The sequence below is a fragment of the Centrocercus urophasianus genome, unplaced genomic scaffold (assembly GCF_019232065.1).
Source record: "Centrocercus urophasianus isolate 14NV4802_14NV808 unplaced genomic scaffold, USGS_Curo_1.0 seq_41, whole genome shotgun sequence".
Classification (NCBI taxonomy): Eukaryota; Metazoa; Chordata; class Aves; order Galliformes; family Phasianidae; genus Centrocercus; species Centrocercus urophasianus.
The window spans coordinates 3,107,970-3,125,931 of record NW_024884989.1 but is presented as its reverse complement, the minus strand read 5'-3'; the positions used below and the strand labels follow the sequence as shown (position 1 = coordinate 3,125,931).

The window sequence follows — 17,962 nt, the reverse complement described above, 5'->3', positions numbered from 1 at the left end:
ATTGGCTGGAAGAACCCAGGTAATGCTGGGCTTGGAAGAGGAGCAGGTGGCTGCTCAGTAGGAGCACCCAGCTCAAAAGGCTGTGTGGTCGTTGTAGCAGAGTAAGGGCACAGAAAATCTGCTGGTAACCAGAAGGTGTTGAGTGGGTGTGATGGCTGAGCAGGGATCTGATTCATCTTTCGTGTCATGTCAGTGTATCTTGTCAGGAAACTCACTGCAGTACTGAAATACTCAAGTCTTGCCCTGTGACCATTTCAGACCGTGGAATGGCAGTTACAGAATAAAACACTGGCAATTCTGTGGTGCTTTCTTTTTGTCCTTGTCTTGTCAGCTATAGGATTGTGTAATAGAAAGCCACTGTTTTCTGTAGTCAGGGAAAGTAAATATTCAACTAGAGAAAAAAAATCAACCTAAAGTGCATAGAAATCCTATTTTTTTAATGGAATTGCAACGAGACTTTGAAATAAATATCCTGTTCAGTGATAGGTGTTTCTTCTCTGCTTTCTTATGAATGTTCTGTTCTTAAGTTAGAAATGTAGGCTGCTGCAAATCATAGATCAGCTTTCTTCCTTCCTGACCTTACCACTCAGAGGAAAAATACAAAGAGAGAACACTTATTAGAAACACTTACCTGAGAATTTTTATTTTCTGTGTATGTTGCTGTTTATCCACATTTCAACAAGATACACTTAACATTATTATTTTTTTTTAAGTCCTGTTAAACTGGTTTCTAAAACTTTTCCTGATCTATTGAAACTCCAGGACCACAAGAAGAAAGTTCTTGGCAGAGTAGATGAAATTTCATTTTAAGTGAATTGAGGATCAGCTTACTACATTTTGAAATACATGCATGCACTGAAGTTGCTATTCAGGTGTATCTTTATAAAAGCATTGCTTGATTGATATTCTTCTTCTCCCAGTCTGCACATGCATGCACTCTTTTTAAGCTTACCTATAAGAAAAATTGAACATAATTTAATAACTTGGAAGTACAGGTAATTTGATTCCTGTCCCTTTGGGTGTGGGAATTACTGTCTGTAAATGGCAGGTGCATGCGAAGTGGAGCTGTTTTGTTTAAAATCTAAACAAGAACTAAAGGGGAAAATATGTTTTTGCTCTATTTTATGATTGTAAATTAAACTGTTGCCACTGTCATAAGAAAAGTTTTGCTCTCTTCACAATTTTAAATTAAACTGTTGCCACCTGTCATAATTATATGAAACTACTGCATAGTCAGAATGTAGTTTTATTTGACACTCGATGGCTTAGGTGATCAATGAATTGGTCATTACTTAAAAAGATCTCATTGTTTTCCCCTGCTCAGCAGAATGCGGATCAGAGCGGTGCGTGCAATGCAGGAGTGCAGGCAGCTTTGCCTTCCCTGCGGTGCTGCGTTGTTTTTGAAGAAGGAAAAAAGGAAGGTGTGGCTATGGATAGATGATGTAGCTTTGCTTCAGGGCAAGATTGTCCTGCAGAACTGGGGAAATCTGAAGCATTGCTTTGAGCTACATCTTGTATCATGATGAAATATTGAGAATAGGTTTTTCTTTCATGTATTTGAATGTTGCCTTCAGAAGAGAGTTGTGTGCCTACTGTGTCTTGCACTTGTGTAAACTTATTTCCTGCAGGGGCATCAGATGCCTTTTGCTAAACATCATTTTAATGTGCAATTCCTAAGCATTTTCTTTATTGTTTCTTTCTACATCTTTTTATCCTAGAACTTTGGGACTGAAGTCACACACTGAAGATGCCAATATGTTTATCTCTGTGACTGTGTTCAGCAAAAGAAATTGGTTACTGTATTTGTCCTTCAGCTTCTTTGCCTCTCTAAGCAGGAGGTATTAAACATGAGACTTGTCTGAAGGGCCTTCTCCCCTGCTAGTCACAGAATCACAGAATGGCTTAGGTTGGAAGGGACTTTAAAGATCACCGAGCTACATCCCTTTGCCATGGGTTAGGTTGCCAACCACTGGGTGAGGCTGAATATGGGACAGATCGCATATGATACTTTTTTCCTGAGCAAATTCATTTGATAACTGAAATACCTGTCTTGTCTGTGGCACCAATATAGCTCTGCACGTAATCCTGGCAGAAGCAGCCACTTCTGTTTCTTTACCTCTGATGCTCCTGCAGTTGAGCTTAGCACAGCTGCAAGGTGATAAAGCGAATGGGATAGCTGCTCTGGTTTTGAAAAACCAAGCAAGCAACAAAATAACATCTAGCACAAGAAGAACTAATTGAGCCTAGATCTGCTTTCATCACTCAGTTCAGCAGATAGCCCCAGCTGGGGTACTGGCACGGTGTGAAGAGGGCTGTCTGCCACAGCAGCTCTCAGCAGGCTCCTTTCCCATTCTGCTCTTGCCTTCTTTTTTTTTTTTTTTTTTTTAACTGGCTGAGATTGTTCAAAAGCATTTAGCTTGTGATGATTGTTATGCTTTCCCTCCTCTAAATGTCGTAGTTTAAGGAAGGGAGTCAGACTTTTCCCTTTTTTGGGTTCAGGAAGGGAATTTTGTTTTTGTGCCAAGTTGGCAAGAGGTTTGAGAGTTTATTTTTCTTGCTTCCCACAGCTTCAGGGTGGTATGTTTGAATAATAGTGTATTCTCAGAGGTTAGCAGTAGTATAAACTTCTAACTGCTTGTGATTGAAATAGCGTACCTGCTACAGGTGAGAAAGCAAATTCAGATGGATTTTCTGGTACATCCGGTACTCAGAGCAGAGGGTAACCCGAGATTTGTGTTTTGATGTCCATCTCCTCGCTGGCCTCTGCTCTCTGATTCTTTCTGGCTTGTGGGGAGGAAATGAGATCAGCGCTGTGCTGAGGAAGCGAGTGCTTGTGTGCTCTGAGTGCTGGTCGCTTTCCCTGGAGACAGCGGAGTGCCTGGGGGACAGGGAAAGACCAGGGGAAAAAAGCAAGGATTATCACTAAACTGAGGGAACTGCAACTTGCTTTTAAAAATCCTTTTTGCGTTCTTATTGTACCCTCAGCAGCTGCTTGTTGTGCTTACAGGCTAAATATATCCCAGTGAACTACAAAAGCGTTTCATAGAGACTGCAAGATGCAAAACCATTCTTTGCCCTACCTGTTGGCAGTCAGGTGTGGTGCGCTTCAGACAAGTCGAGACATGACTCTCTCCCTAGCTTAGAAAAAAATCCCACTTTGTTTGACATAAACAGTTTCTTTATGTTAGGAAATCCTGGTGGAGTATCACATAAACTCCCACGACAATGCAGACAGGTGAAGACACCCTTAACATGTTTCATCTTAGCCACGTTGCTCTCCTTGCTAATCCATGTGTTACAGCAGATCGTGGCTGCATTTTAAAATATGATTTAGCTCGAAACAACCATTCATGCAGTTTGATAAGCTTGGTATACTCGGATGCAATGACTGCAGTATGATTTATGATTATAACAGGGCTGCAGAGCTGTGACAAAATTCCTTGTGTTTTTCTTAAACGTGATTTTCAGTTCTAGCACTGAGCAGCTCAGATGGCATTGCAGAGTGTCGTTTTGCAGGTTTTACTTACACTGCTTTGTCTTAAGGTAACAGAAGTAGAAGAAGAAAATCAAAAAGTACAGTTTAATTATGAGCAGAAATATTCGTCAGAAACTCGTGTTGTGTACAATAACCTGAAACTGTTTTCCAGTTTATGTAATGAACCAGATTTTAAGTCTAAATGTGGAATGTAAGGTTCTCCTTTTGGCATTTGTTGTTTGGAAAGACATAACTTGTATAACATATGTTAATATTTAATACATGTTTCCTTACATTTGCCTCAAAGTGTCTCTTTTGGCCACAGTCAGAGACAAAACAATGACTTAGAAGAAATTTGGTATGACCTAGAAAAGCTCTTCTGAAATTCTCTACAACACTTAACTTTATGGTGCCTCTGACACACTGAAGGCAGCACTCTGCAAGTCTCATCTTTGTGGCCTGATGAGATTTTTGTGTTTGTTTTCTCAGAAAAGGACAGTATGGAAACGTTGCACAACAGACAAAATGATGTTTTATCATATAGCCCAAATAATTGGAAACCTCAGACAGAAATTGGCTTCTTTTTGCTTTCCAGGATTATTCCCAATTAGTTCTTTCATTTTGAATGTTCTATAATTAAAAGCATATGCTTCTGAAATGTTCTCTTCTAAAAGGTTGTGAAGTTTTCTGTATGCTGGGATAGAAAATCAGCAGACACAAGGTGACGTTTGACCCAGCCCTCTTTCAACAGTTAGCCATGCGAGCTTTTTCCTGATAGAACGCGTCATAAACGTTTGCTCTTGCAGTCACAGAAAGGCCTCCTTTTGCCTTGTAGTTGCACAATGTCTCTGTGGCAGGAGAGGAGATGCTCACACAGATAGCAATAGGAAAGCGCTGACTGTCTTCAGAATAATTTTTTCACCTCTGTAGTAAAATATTGAATTCATTGGGGTTTGTTTTCAATTTCATTCTTGCTTTCAGTCTCTTGTTTTCCTTAATGGAGATAATCAGTGCTGTCTCTGTACGTTCAGTTCATGCATTTCAGTGAATTTTAACAACATAGCATTCAACACTGTAGGAAACAGATAGCCACTACCCAGGGAAGTGTGATATTATCAGTGTAATTAATATCTTTATGCTGAAGCAAAGCTATTTGGAATTACTTTTCAGCCGGTATTTATTTCCTGTTTTGCCTGAAGACAGTAAGTACTGTAATGAAGAGTTTCAGGGTTTGAAAGGAATAATTTTCTGCTTAAATGATCCTCCTGAAGTGATGTTTATTTGTCACTGGAGTTAATTGAATGCTGGAGGTGGATTTCTAAGGCTGCAGACTTCTTGTCTTGGGATGCATTCTCTCTTCTCTTCTGTGGCACCTTTTTAAAAGCAGTTCTGTTGAGGTAAAGGAAATTGAAATGTGAAGGAATACCAGACTTAATGCACAAAGAAACAATTCTGTACAATCACACTTCTGTATCTGCAGGTCACCCTTAAACTTTTTTTTTTTGCAATTAATTTTGAAGTGTTACTATTTTATTTGCGTATTGTTTTTTGGTACTTAAAGCATGTGGTCATAATTGTACAGATAGACAAAAGTTTCTGTTGCTTAACTTCTAGTTTTGCTTAAGCCTTACATAATACTTACTGTGTATTTGGATATTGAGAAACTGTATTTCCAAGTTTAAGTTAAAATTGCAGTGACTCTTACATGAGTTGTTAAATATGTCCAACTTTTAAACTGTTGCTAGATTTAAAATATAAAACTTCCTATGAAGTTAAGTATTTCCATACTGCTTAAAAGCTGTTCTGCTTTGGTAGAACACAAACTGGAAAATCCTACAAGCTGCAGAATCTAGAAGTGCATGGTTATTTCAACCCAAATTATAGCTTAGATGTGTATTCATAAGAAATAAGCTCCATAGCAAAAACTGTGAGTGTTCTGCTTGGAAGGCTAAGTGTTGAGATGATGACATTGCACAACTCTTATATTTTTGTCCTTACAATCGATATTTATTTCCTCAGTGCATTGGTTATTGCTGCAGTGTTTGACCGCGATGTTAATTGCAGAAGAGCTGCTTCTGTAAGTTACCACATTCTAACCTACCACATTCTGGTTGGTTGGGATTTTTGTCTGTTCTTTAATTTCGTGATCTATAGCTCTGTGTATTCACCTGAGCCTCCAGTTATGCATAAAATATATGTGAGCAAAAAAAATGCTTTTTAAATCATTAAGAAATATGGTGTGAATTTAGATTTTAAATGAAAAAATCCACGGTTGCATATCTTGATTTAAGGCCACGATTCACAGTCTGCTGTGCTGTGGTCATGTTGGATAAGATAAAGTATCTAAGAGCTACTTGGCATTTTCTAGTCAGCGTGTAAAAGACAAAAGGATTGCTAATATGCAGCTCCTGTATCATAAGGAGGTCACCAAGATGGTAAGCTGTACAAAGACACATTTTTCTGCTTGTTCTCCACATTTCTCTAAAGTTGCAGTAAGCTGAAAAATTCTAGAAAATATTTCTCCTTCAAACTCCTTTTGTTGGGCTGGGAGTTTTTCTAAAGAAAGGGATACATCTGTTTGGCAGGGATTGCTCCCTGCTTCATGGGGCTCACACCAAAGTTTATTCTGTGAATTTTTTGTCAAAAGTAGTCAATGCTGTTGAGAATTGACAAAAACATGCATGGTTCTTAGGAGAAGGGAATTTGTGAGGGATGGGTTATAAGTTTAGAGGAAGAAAGAAGGAACATCTTATTTTTGAAGATCTCAGTCTGTGTTATACGTATTGCATTTATTTTCTTGTGAATAGAAGTAAAAAGGGAAAAAAAGTTGCCTGCTTCAACAGTTAAAGGGAAATTATTGTGCAAAATGAAAAAAATGAACCGTATGACTGTGCTAGCAGCTGTTCCTGTGAAGCAAACACAGGGCCAACAGCTCCTGTCCAAGCACCAGGTGTCTGCAGGAACAAACTTCCCTGTGAATGCCTTAGAAAATAAATAAATAAAAAAGGAGGGTTTCCCTGGACAGCATCCGTACTTTTGTAGCCACACCTCTGCATGATGGTTTAAGCCATTGAATGAAGCTGCAGCATGGTGAAGTGAGTCAGCTGCTCCACAAAGCACCTTGTCCAAAGAGGCTTAAAGCAGAGAATGGAAGCTAAGGCACTGCAGGTTGCTGAGTCCTGATATCACATATTCTTTGCATAATGTGTGGGGGACAAATAACTTGAGCTGCTTCTCCCTCAGACTTTAGCTCCTGCTATAGGAACTGTACAATTTACCATTTGTTGCTATTTAAGTCAGTTTATTCAAATAAAATCCTTAGAGAAATTCAAAAGCAGCTTAACTGAGAGCTTTAGAAACCATTAAGAATGCAGAATAATAGAATCTTCTTCCATATTTCAAGTGAGTACAGAGTATAGCACAAATGTTTTTGTGTCACTTTCTTCTGGTTTAAACCAGGCTATCAGGAACCCTGCTATTTGAGTATTTGCAATCAAAAAGGGTTTTTTGGTTTCTTTTTCATTAGTGCATTCAGATTTAAAGCTAGTCAGAATTTGGAATTGTTTTGATGGATAGTTGTGGAAGTATTGAAGAATATCAGAAAGTCAGGCAAGGCAGTATGTTGTGTTTTCCAGGCATTGCTACAATTTTGAAGAAAAATACCTAGGAGTGTTAATTGTTCCCAGTCACTGCATAGTTAAATACACGTTTAAATTAACATGTTTTACTAGATTTTCCATTTATTACAATATGCAACGTATTGTAACGTGGAGCACCAATAAACAAAACAGCATATAGAGATATTTTGAACCCTGAGGTTAGGGAGAATAAAACAAAACTGCTCTGACTATTCTTTTGAAGCACTGAAAACATTCTGAGCTGACTTTTGCAACTCTTCTATATGAATAATCATTATAAAGAATGATGGCATGAATAAGAGACCTTGGATAAGGCTTCGTTCTGCACTGACATGTTCAAGAAGGGGTTTTCTTTCCTTCTGCTTGGTTGATTCTCTTTAAAATCACGGCTTAGAGGATGTTTTAGTACTTAAAAACAACGTTTCAAGGCAAACAAGGCACTTCCCTCAAAAGCTACTGAATTGAAATTAATATATATTTATGATAAGGCAGAGCTAATAACTGCCTTTATAAGTAGTGGCTAAAGATCTATGTTTTTTTAAGAGAGAAACTATAAAATTGGGTGTAAATTAATGAGTAAATTAGATGAATTCTTACCACTTCTGCAATGCTTCTGTACTTGGATCTTCACCTTCATGATCATCTTTCTAAATGAGTTAGAAAATGAATAGGTGATACAGTGCTGAAATTCTTTAATTCCAGTATTAAGTAAAAAAAAAAAACTTAGTGAAAACATTTTGTACAGCAGCTGCTCTGTTTCTCTATTGTAGGCCTCCATACAGCTTTTTTCAATGCCTTTGCCACAGTTTTTTAGTTCTGGGATATACTGCAAGTAGAATAAAACTTTCACTGTCCTGAAACCAGAACTGTTTTCTTTTTTGATCTTAACCAAAAGAAAGTCTTCATGCAGTTCATGTCAGCAATGCACCTGTCTGTACGTATTTTAAAGAAATTGTAATGAGGCAATTAAACTCCTGGGTATGGTGCATCATCCTTGCTGAAACCTTCCAGTAATGAGTAAAAGGGTCTGTGTAGCTTAAGTGGGGATCTAAAGCATATGCAAAAAGGAATAAATGATGGAGGATGACTTGGAAGGTTGTCCTTGCAAATCCTGTCTGTGGGCATAAGTTAGTAGAAAGGTAAGGATTTGGGGGGGGGGGGGGAAGACATCAGAAACTGGGCTAAAGATTAAATAATGAGGAAGTCTGGGGAATTGCTGCAGCTTATGTTCCAGTTCTGGAAGGCTGCCTTACGTACGTTTTGCCCAAGGGTGTATCTACACTGCAGTCGCTGCAGAGGACAGCCCATGCAGTGCTACCTGAGGGAATCTACAGCAGTAGCTCAGGGCACTGCTGCACAGATAAAGGTGGGCTCCAGAACCCGCCTAGGAGGAGGGGAAGCTGCTGAGAGCTGGCCTGGCTGGCTGTCCTGCAATGGATGTGCTGTGAGCAGCAGCTCAACTAGCCTGGGCAGGTCTGCAGGAACTGCAGTCATTATCCTAAACAGACCTAACCTCAGAAGTACAGTGAGAGACTGGTTTCATGAGGCCTTGCTTCACTGTGTTCTGGGTGCTTGCTCCATATGTAAAATATGATACCTTGGTGAGCTTAACCTTTTGTTTTTACAGGTGGATTACCATGTGTATCATCATATTGATGTAGGAAATAGAGAAGCTCTCGTTTGACAAATTTTGTGTGGCATTTTCAGAAAAGACTGGGACTTCAGCATACTCCTGCATATGAAATACATCTGTCAGGTGCAAATGCAGTCCCATCCTGGAGACCGTTTGCAGAGAAAGTGACATTGCAAAAAGAAAAGTGTTCAATAATGATTTCTGCTCTCTGAAAGGAGTTAAAATTGAGATACGTTGTTCTTCAATCTTGTGATTGCATAATCCTTTTGAGGAAAAATGCAGGCTTTTTTAAGAGTGAAATTTCATGGTAGGGGTTATAGAGTAGATTTTATTCTATATGAGGTACATGTCGAGATATTAACTTGACAGCCATATTGAAACTGGTGATATTTTGAGTTTCTTCAATGCAAAACACAACAAATGCACAGAAATCTTGCCTTCGGGTTTTGCAACATCAGTGTTTCAACATAATTTCAGACTGTGTTTTTCCAATAAGTGTTGTGTTCTTAATATTATTTGCCTGAAGTATTGATTGACCAAGAATCACACTTTGCCTACGATAATCCAGTGATGCTGAAGTAGTTGGACAAATGAGAGCCGCCTTGATTTCTGCTGTCTTCAGGTATTGACTTTCAGTTCCAGTGCGAAGCCTTGTGTCAGTGCTCAAAAGTACTCTGTGGGTGTGACTGGTTTAATAAACTTGCGTTCTTAAACTGCTGTCGTGCAACATATGACTTCAAGAACACAAGAGCAGAGAGACGCTGAAACAAAAAAGCCCTGTGGGCTTGTTCTACTAACAAAGCGTACTTTATTTGAAAAAGAAAAGCCATGGGTCATTTATATTGTCGTGTGTTTTGAATTCATCATCTGGTGTTTATCAAAAAGCAAACCTGACTCGTTTTGGTGTTTGTTCTCTGTTCCTTAGGCTGCCTTCCAGGAGAATGTTGGGAGACAGGTACGGTAACTTCCCTGCATCTTCATTCGCATTCGTTGGTGTGCCCTGGAGATCACTGTGAATGTGTAGTACCTCAAATCAGAATTAAACCATGGCTTCGGAGAAGTGCAGTAAAAGAATGTTACAAAATACTTGTTTTCTCTGTCAGAAAACAGGCTCTTGTGGAGCGTTCTCCTGAGATGTGGGTTTTATTTTAGCGTTCTGGTTTTGGAAGAAAATGAGTTTTCTGGTTATCAGAACTCACTTGGAAAAGTAAAATCAGCACAAATAGCCATTGTACACCTTGTAAACTGCAGTGCTCTGAAAGCAGGAAAAGCACAAGTTTTGATGATTCTCATGTTCCGTTGGCTTTCTAACTGTTAGCAGATATGGAGTAGCTGAGGTGGGCTTCACAATCTTTGCTATGGTTTGGTGGTGTAACAACAAACTAGGTTTGAGAGTCTTCAACACAAGGATGTCACAACATCACGAAGTTCTTGAGAAATCTGTTAATTTTGGGAGTACCTAAGATTGCTGAAAAAAGTACTGTGGCATGTTCCTGTGTCACATAGCTGTGTTTGAGTAGCTAAAAGGCACAAACAACTTTGATTTGCAAACTTGCTGGAGTAACAAATAGGGTAAGGACTCCAATTTCAGTTTTCTCATTTTTCATCAGGAATTAACGAAGCTGAAAATACAGTGTAGAGGGAAATAGGGTCAAAATGGTTCATTTCATGAATTCTTCTGACATAGCAAGGCATGTAGAGTTTAGAGCATGATTCAAGCAATTTTTTTCTTCTGTAAGCCAATTCTGTAAGGGATCTTTGTTGAAATGCTGTGTCTAGCTTTCCCAGATATCATTCCTGAAGATCTCTGTTACGAGCCAGCATATCATTCCTTTAAAGCTATGTTTATTAAGCAGTGTGTCCTGAAGTACTATATGTATTTCTAGATAGAATTAGGTTAATAGCAGAGAAAGGGTGCGAGACCAGCAGGAAGAGGGTGAGTATTTTTGATGACCTGACCCAACTAGGTCTGTGATAAGTAGGAGCCAACTTGCTTCCTCCCTAGAGTCTATAGTTATTCCTCTGGAGAGGTTAGGGTTAGTCATCACAAAGCAACTCCTACTCATTCCCCATCATGAGGCACTGAATGAAGTAAACACCTTACTGTGCTGCAGTTCCAGGTGAGGCAGGGCTCCTAGTGCTGTAGGTTTAGAAATGCTTTCATGTAGGAACAGTTTCGTAGAGTTTTTTTTCTTATTGCTTAGCAGGTGGAGTTCAGTCTAAGTTAGTTTACAACCAGAAATTGGTGACACTGGTTGGTTGAATTATTCGCATTTTTAGTACTGATGGAATATTCAGCAAATTTAGTAAATATTTTGAAATATTGAGGAGTTAGTAGCAGGGTAATAGGTTGCCATGACATGAAGAGAAGAGTCAGTATCCCAGCTGGTTCCTGTAGAAGTTCAAAAGTTTTATTCACTGAACTATTCCCTACTGCCTAGGAAGAGGATTACTTCATCAGTGGATAACACCCTGTATGGTACTTCTGGATGTAATGTGTTGAAAGAGTCACCTTTTCTCTGAACTGGAAGAAGCTAAAACATGTTCTCCATCTGAAGTAACAGTGCTGGTACTAAATAGGCGGAGGAAAAAAGTTGACCTCACTTGCTTCCTGGTTACTGCCTGCTTCACCTTTACAATGCCACGTATTCTGAATCTGAGAAGTTGCTCTTATGGTCACAGAAAAATAAGTCTAATGAATTACACATTTAACGTGTACACATACATGCATATAATATGTAATTTGATGTAAGGGAGAACTCTGAAAAATTCAGATTTTTCTAGTATAAATCTTGATATGTGCACATGCATCTGATAAGACAAACGTATGTATTGGAGAACTAAGTTTTGAGTATTTTGACAGAGCAGAAGCTGTTGGCTCAGTACTCTTGAACTCAGTTTTAGGAGTTCCACTCTGACATGCACTGTGGCACTTTGACTTGTGGTGAGACAGCACCAAACTGGCACACTTACAGCCCAGTTACAAAGAACACGGTTCAGCTAGCAGCTAGAATGGAAGTTGTTCAGCTGTACTTTTCCTTATGTGCAACATAACACATAACATCTTTCTTTGTATGGCGTTTTTTTGGCTACACATCATACTTTTCATGTGTCCTTTTTTCTCTCTAATCAGCATTTCATTAGTCTTACGGAGAATGCATTCATTTAATCTTGGAGTTACCAGGTCTTTCAGGTGGTGTCTGGAATAAGCCATAAATATTCTGTCTACCCTTGCTTCAGTCAGATTATAGGCCTTGGTTTTTTGGACGGTTGTGGTATGTTTCCCAAAAAAAGACCTCTGCAGTAACTGACAGCTTCCCACTGCTTGCAGTATACGCTTCTTTAATTATTCAGGCTTAGATCTAAAGATATTTTCTACTATTTTTGCATGGCTGCAACCTCATGTGGAAGGGAAGAGTGAACTGTAAACAAACAAAAGTGTATCATATCCAGAACCTGTACTTCCACATAGTCTTATTGCTTAAATATCATATGATTGTCTCTTTTGTAAATGAGCGTAGTTCCTTTCAGTTGGCTGTTTTCCATTTGCATTTAATTATGGCTTGTGGAGGCTGTTCTGCCTTCTCCATCCCAAAGCACAGCCATACTGCGTAATACCGTATTAAATCAGTCATAACCAATCAAAATCCTGAATATCTGACATGTCACCATATTGTTTATATATTAAAAAGGCAAATTTTGGGTGATGTCAGTTAGAATGATGATTAATTCTCCTGCATCAGTTTTTTCAGCAGTGATGTCAGAAGCATCATTCTTCTGTAGGATTCAATATGTTGGCCTTTGTGAGGAACCAAAGTGTTTTTTTGTTTTAAAAACCAATCAATTCCTAGTTCATTAACAAATAACTCATAAAGCATATGCATATTTGTGAGAAACAAAAGTAACTGAACTTCCATTTATTTTTCTTGCAGTGGATATTATTTTTTGGTGCTTACTCTCTCTATTTATACTCCATAACACTCAGAATTATTGAAGCATGTTCCCTCACATAATTCAAAAAGGTGTTTGTGTTTATCTAAACTTTAGAGGGATCTTTTTTGTGCACATATACTGCATTCACCAAATAGATGTGGCTTTGAGTTGGAGGCGTTCAGTTGCTATCACACAGTTTGTTACATGCTGCTGTTTGCTTTGCTTATCATTGACTTACAAGGGCAGCAAGACATTCTACTGTTTGATATCCTTTATGTCTTCAGTACAAGTGATTTAAGTGATATCACTGTAAATTAAAAATTAGAATGTATTTTCCAGAACTTGGACACTAATAGGAGGTAATTTTCAGTGTGCTGCATATTCAGAAATACTTTCTATTTTTTAATATTCTCTCTTTTTTTTTTTTTTTTTTGTCCCCTCTTTCATGCAATGCTTGTAGGGCACTTTTCCACATGGCATAGATATTCTAACTGCAGCTGATTATTTTGCTGTTGGAAACAGAGTTAACTGTTACCTGTCTATAAGGTAAGTTAATGAAATACTTGTCTGACTGCTTGACCTTACTGAGTATTGTATCTGTTATTATTTTTTAATAAATGGAATTTTGATTGTTCTATGTTCTGCATCAAGCTGCTAATTATGCCTAAGACATGGTGAAAATGTGACCGTGATGTTTCTCCAACTTGCCTACATGATCTGTTAATAGAGGGAAAATGAAGGAAGCAGAGAAGAGGCAGTATTCATGGACATCACCAAACTGTCTGGGCACATAAAGACTAGGGAAGATCAAGGGGTTTTGAAGAGTTGCAGCACAATGATGGCTGTTACAATTGCAGATAAGACTACAGCATGGGTACAACAACAGGCTTATGTCCATTTAGGGAAAAAAACAACTTTGCACAAGTTGTTGAATTTGCTGTCTCTGCATAGAACCTTAATTCAAATATGCTTACATTACTCCTAGGTAGTGCAATGAAACTCTAAGCCATTTTGGAAATCAAACTGCAGTGTGGAGCATGCAAAGAGCGCAGTGGGAAGTGCCAGCACTGCTGTGGTGTGGCTATCGATCAGTGGCTTGTTGTGGAATGCTATTCTGGTCAGCTTTCTGCAAATACAGGAAAGCTGTAAAAAGTAAGGGGACTTGGGGTGCAAGTTCTGTGCACAGGATGACTGAATGAACCAAAGATTGCATTTCCTCACCAGAAGATGAAAAAGGCTGAGGGCTGGGTCCTACCTTCAGTTGTCTGCCTTAGACAGACAGTCTAGGCCAGCTGTCTGGACTCTCTGTGGGCAGTGCAGAGAGGTGGGCACATACAGAAGGTGATTCAGGCTATTCTGAGATAGGTGAGATACACGGCCCTGTGGAGCTGTGTGTTGCTCATAGAAGCCAACAGATTCAGAAGGTTTGATGACATCTGGTTCTTTGGAAATAGAAATAGCAAAGAAGGATGTGGTGCCTTCTGCTTCCTTTTTAGCTTTGTAGCTTCTAATGAACGCTTTTTTAAAGATAATCGGCACTGATTGCTCTCTGCCTCCTTGACTGTTTTTTAATTGATTTTTCCACCTCCATCTTGTCCTTTTTGTGGATAATCACTCTGGTCTGGGCCCGTCTTCACCCTTCACCCACTGTCTTTCCTTCCATGCTCCACACCCTCCTCCCACACGCTTCCCAGCTCTCCTGCCTGCTGAGCCGGGCTGGGTGCACGCAGGGCTCAGCGCGTGCTGCTGCCCTGTGCTGTGCCAGTGGGGCTTCTGCAAGTCTGGCTTTCTATACAAGTTAAAAATAAAAAATAAATTGAAAATGTGCAGAATGGGCCACACGCTGTTTTTATTTACTCTCTTTTGTAACTTCAGTTTGAATGTTATGTTGGCCCTACTTCTTCAGAGCATATTTGTTAACTTTTGTCTCATGTGCTCATTCACTGCTCTGTTGTGATTTGGAGGGTTTCTGTAGGAGTGTGCAGTTCATAGCATGGTTCTTTGAGACCACGTCCAGTGTTGTTAATTGAGCTCTTTGTAAATTATTTGCCATCTCATCCATTACATTACTTGCTAAAATCCTCCCCGTGTTGCTTTTCGGACAGGATATAATTGCTTGGGTCAATACTTAATTATTTCCTTATTTTTGTCTGAGTTAACATCAAAGCAAAAGCACGTAAGCAAGTATTTGGCTGCACAGAAAACAAGTATCCTTATGATGTGGTAGGAAAAAATGGACCTTTCTGATCAGTATGCCTTTAGGTGGTGGCATTGTTTATGTAGCTGGAAAAAGCTAGTTGAGATTCATATTCCACATCTAGAATCTTCAGCTGTCTCTCCCTGACCAATATAAAAACCATTCCTGAGACACAGTATGATGCCACTGTGTGAAAGGAAACCATGCAGCTGTGAAAGTCTGTGCTAGTGAATCTACTTGGAGCTGTGAAGGCTTGATAAATGCATGCCAGTTTCTGCAGTATTTTTTTTTATAATAAGTGATAATATGTATCAGACATGTTTTTTTTAGATATATGGACTGTGTGTGTGTGCGTGCGTGTGTGTGTGTATTGCTTACATCCTTCAAAATATATGTATTTTTACACAAGTTTTCATGCCAGTTGTCCTTTGGAGACTTTACCAGATGTTCTTTGGAACCTTCAGCTCAAATCTGTTAATGGGATGAAGGCAGAGGAAACCTACTCCTATTTTGTATGAACAGGGATTACAGAGGCTGTGATTTCTGGAGGTTCTGGGCTGTGTTAAAGTAGAATTAAGGAATTGTTTGGTTAACATGAAGATTAACCACTGGGATAGGTAAGTTCCTAAATAGAAAGGAATACCAAAATCTCAACAGAACAACAAGAGCAATGAATCTTGCCACTTCTCTGCTGGCAGTGAGCAGGCAGCTTGTGTCTGACCTCCCTCCAGAGGTGGTTCTTCTTTGTTGTGTGGCTCAGGTGGCTGAGGTCTATGCTGTGGATTTAAGGATTACTGTTCTTCTCAGGAATTACATAGATATTAGTGCATTAACATGCAACACTATTTAGTTTTTACTTTTCTTTCTAATTGCACATGTATTTCTGAAACGCTGTTAAAGTTGCGAAGTTAATCATGCAAAAAATGGAAAGGTGAAATTAGGGTAATTAATGTGTCCTTAATTTTGTCCTTTTATGCATGCCATCTTGACTCAAACACATTCTACTGATTGCTTAGCTTTCCAAGACTATTGAAATTACATCAGATGTAATGAGAAAGACAATTCACTTCTGTTGACCTTAGCTTTCAATAGCTGATGCTTCTGAAGATTGCAAAGTTAGTTGGCTGTGAAGCAGATAGTTCCACTGGCTGCCTAGCTAATCCCTTCTGGCATTCCTTCACATCTTAGGTCTTCACTTTGCACCTTTAGTATTTTTTGTCATAATTAACTTTTTGCATCTTTGATCTTTAAAGAGAACAAATTGAAAACCGTCACTCAATTTTAAATCATGGTATTTAGGAAGATCCAGCACATTTCTATAACTTAATTTTACTGTGTCCTTTGGCTAATGTCTTAGCACACGCTTTTTCCAATCTAAAATTATTATGGATGTTAATAAACACTTCTGAATTTTCTGACATGTAACAATGGGAACTGTGTATTTATTTTCACTTTTCATTGCTGTCAGGCTTTCTGTTGGCATAGTGCTTTTAAAGAGAATGTGAAAAACTTTTGCAAAAGTGATTTAAATATTTGACCACGCTTGTAAAGCGATTACCATTGTATTATTTCATTTGGCTGCATCACATCTGGGATAAGGCATGATTAAACAATTGTTTTGTTGCCTTAAAACTAGAGGATTTTTTATCTTTGAAGCAGCTTATATTAAAATATGCACATATTGATTCTGTACTCAATCATATGAACCTTCTTTTTCAGTGTGTATATTGCTGGCTTTCCTGAGTATACACAACCAATGATCGATCATTTAGTTAACATGAAGATTAACCACTGGGATAGGTAAGTTCATGAAGTCTAATTATGCTCACATCCAGGAACTGATTTTTCTGCATATGATGCATGCTGCTTAAAGCACGTTTTGTGTGCTATTTGACTGAAGGAAACTGGACAAGAAAAAGTAGATGTCGTCTGAACCTCCTAGCATATTGTCATTTAAAGTGTGTTTATGAATTTTGGCTTTTTGCCATGACCTCAATCTGCTAATAGATTAATAAAATACATTTATATGGCATATAGTGTATGTGAGGGGTAAACACCATCACCATACAATTATAATAATTAAAGTTGATTTCATGCATGGAGATAGAGCTTAGTCATATTCAATGCTCATGAAGATTAAAACGTGTACATATAACACAAATGAGATTATATCAGTGCTGATAATAGTTTGCATCATGAGAAATAATAATAGTTTACTGCAGTGTCCCTGCCAATGCATAGAATGAGCCCTCAGGTTCTACCATCCAGTATGTTTTTCTTTGTCTCTTTCAGCAGTAAGTTCTATTCATACAGCTAAAAGCTAGCTTTAGGCTGTCTGTTTGGTCTGCTGGGTTGTTTTGTTGACTCTTTTTTTTTTTTAAGAAGGGAAGGGTAAGATTAACAGAGAATTCTATATTCTTCGATATTTCTGGGTTCTTTATCTGGTTGTGGACAGGAATCCTTTCCTGAATGGGAATTTTTCCTTATTTTTTTCTTCTTTTACATCTGTAGTGTTATTCGAGAACTTTCAACCAAGGCTCTGCATAACCTTACCCCACGGGCTCCTGAGTACATGGCAAATGTGGGTAGGTAATGCATAACATGTTCTGCACAGTGTGTCATATCAAGAGTTCTAGCTCCTGTATCAACAGCAAAAAAAACCCCCACATTAGAATGACTTAAACAGACACCACGACTTAATAAAATATAAGAGTTTTCCTACAACTTAATATGGTATATTGACACTAATAACTAATAACCAGCTTTCATTTTTCATGCAAAATGGTGGAAAAACTGCCAGATGGTTTTAATTTAGAGACTAGTCTTTTGTAGCCTGACTACACAAGAGTGCACCGCTGTGAGATGAACAAATGGGTGTAGTTTTATTGCAACAGTTCAGGCCACTAGCCTTCAAATTCCTACCTTTGTTTTGTTGATATGCTGATGTCATAACGATGGAGATGGGAGAACAAATCTGTTTCATCTTGTCTGACATCTTCAGAGGAATTCCTTTTGGTTGCTCTGTTTGGAATCAAAGGTTTCTTAGTGCGAATTCAGAATTGCTCGGCGCACTTGAGATTCTAGGG

At 38.6% G+C, this 17,962-nt stretch overlaps 1 protein-coding gene across 1 annotated transcript in view; it reads left to right on the top strand.

The window, feature by feature from the left end:
* TBCD (tubulin folding cofactor D) overlaps nt 1–17,962 on the top strand; it is a 108,974-nt gene that overhangs the window by 51,132 nt on the left and 39,880 nt on the right. Inside the window, exons 16-20 of the mRNA XM_042833226.1 lie at nt 5,495–5,552; nt 9,672–9,701; nt 13,140–13,225; nt 16,596–16,676; nt 17,388–17,461. Of these exons, the coding sequence (XP_042689160.1) occupies nt 5,495–5,552; nt 9,672–9,701; nt 13,140–13,225; nt 16,596–16,676; nt 17,388–17,461 (329 nt within the window). The remainder of the gene's footprint in view (nt 1–5,494; nt 5,553–9,671; nt 9,702–13,139; nt 13,226–16,595; nt 16,677–17,387; nt 17,462–17,962) is intronic.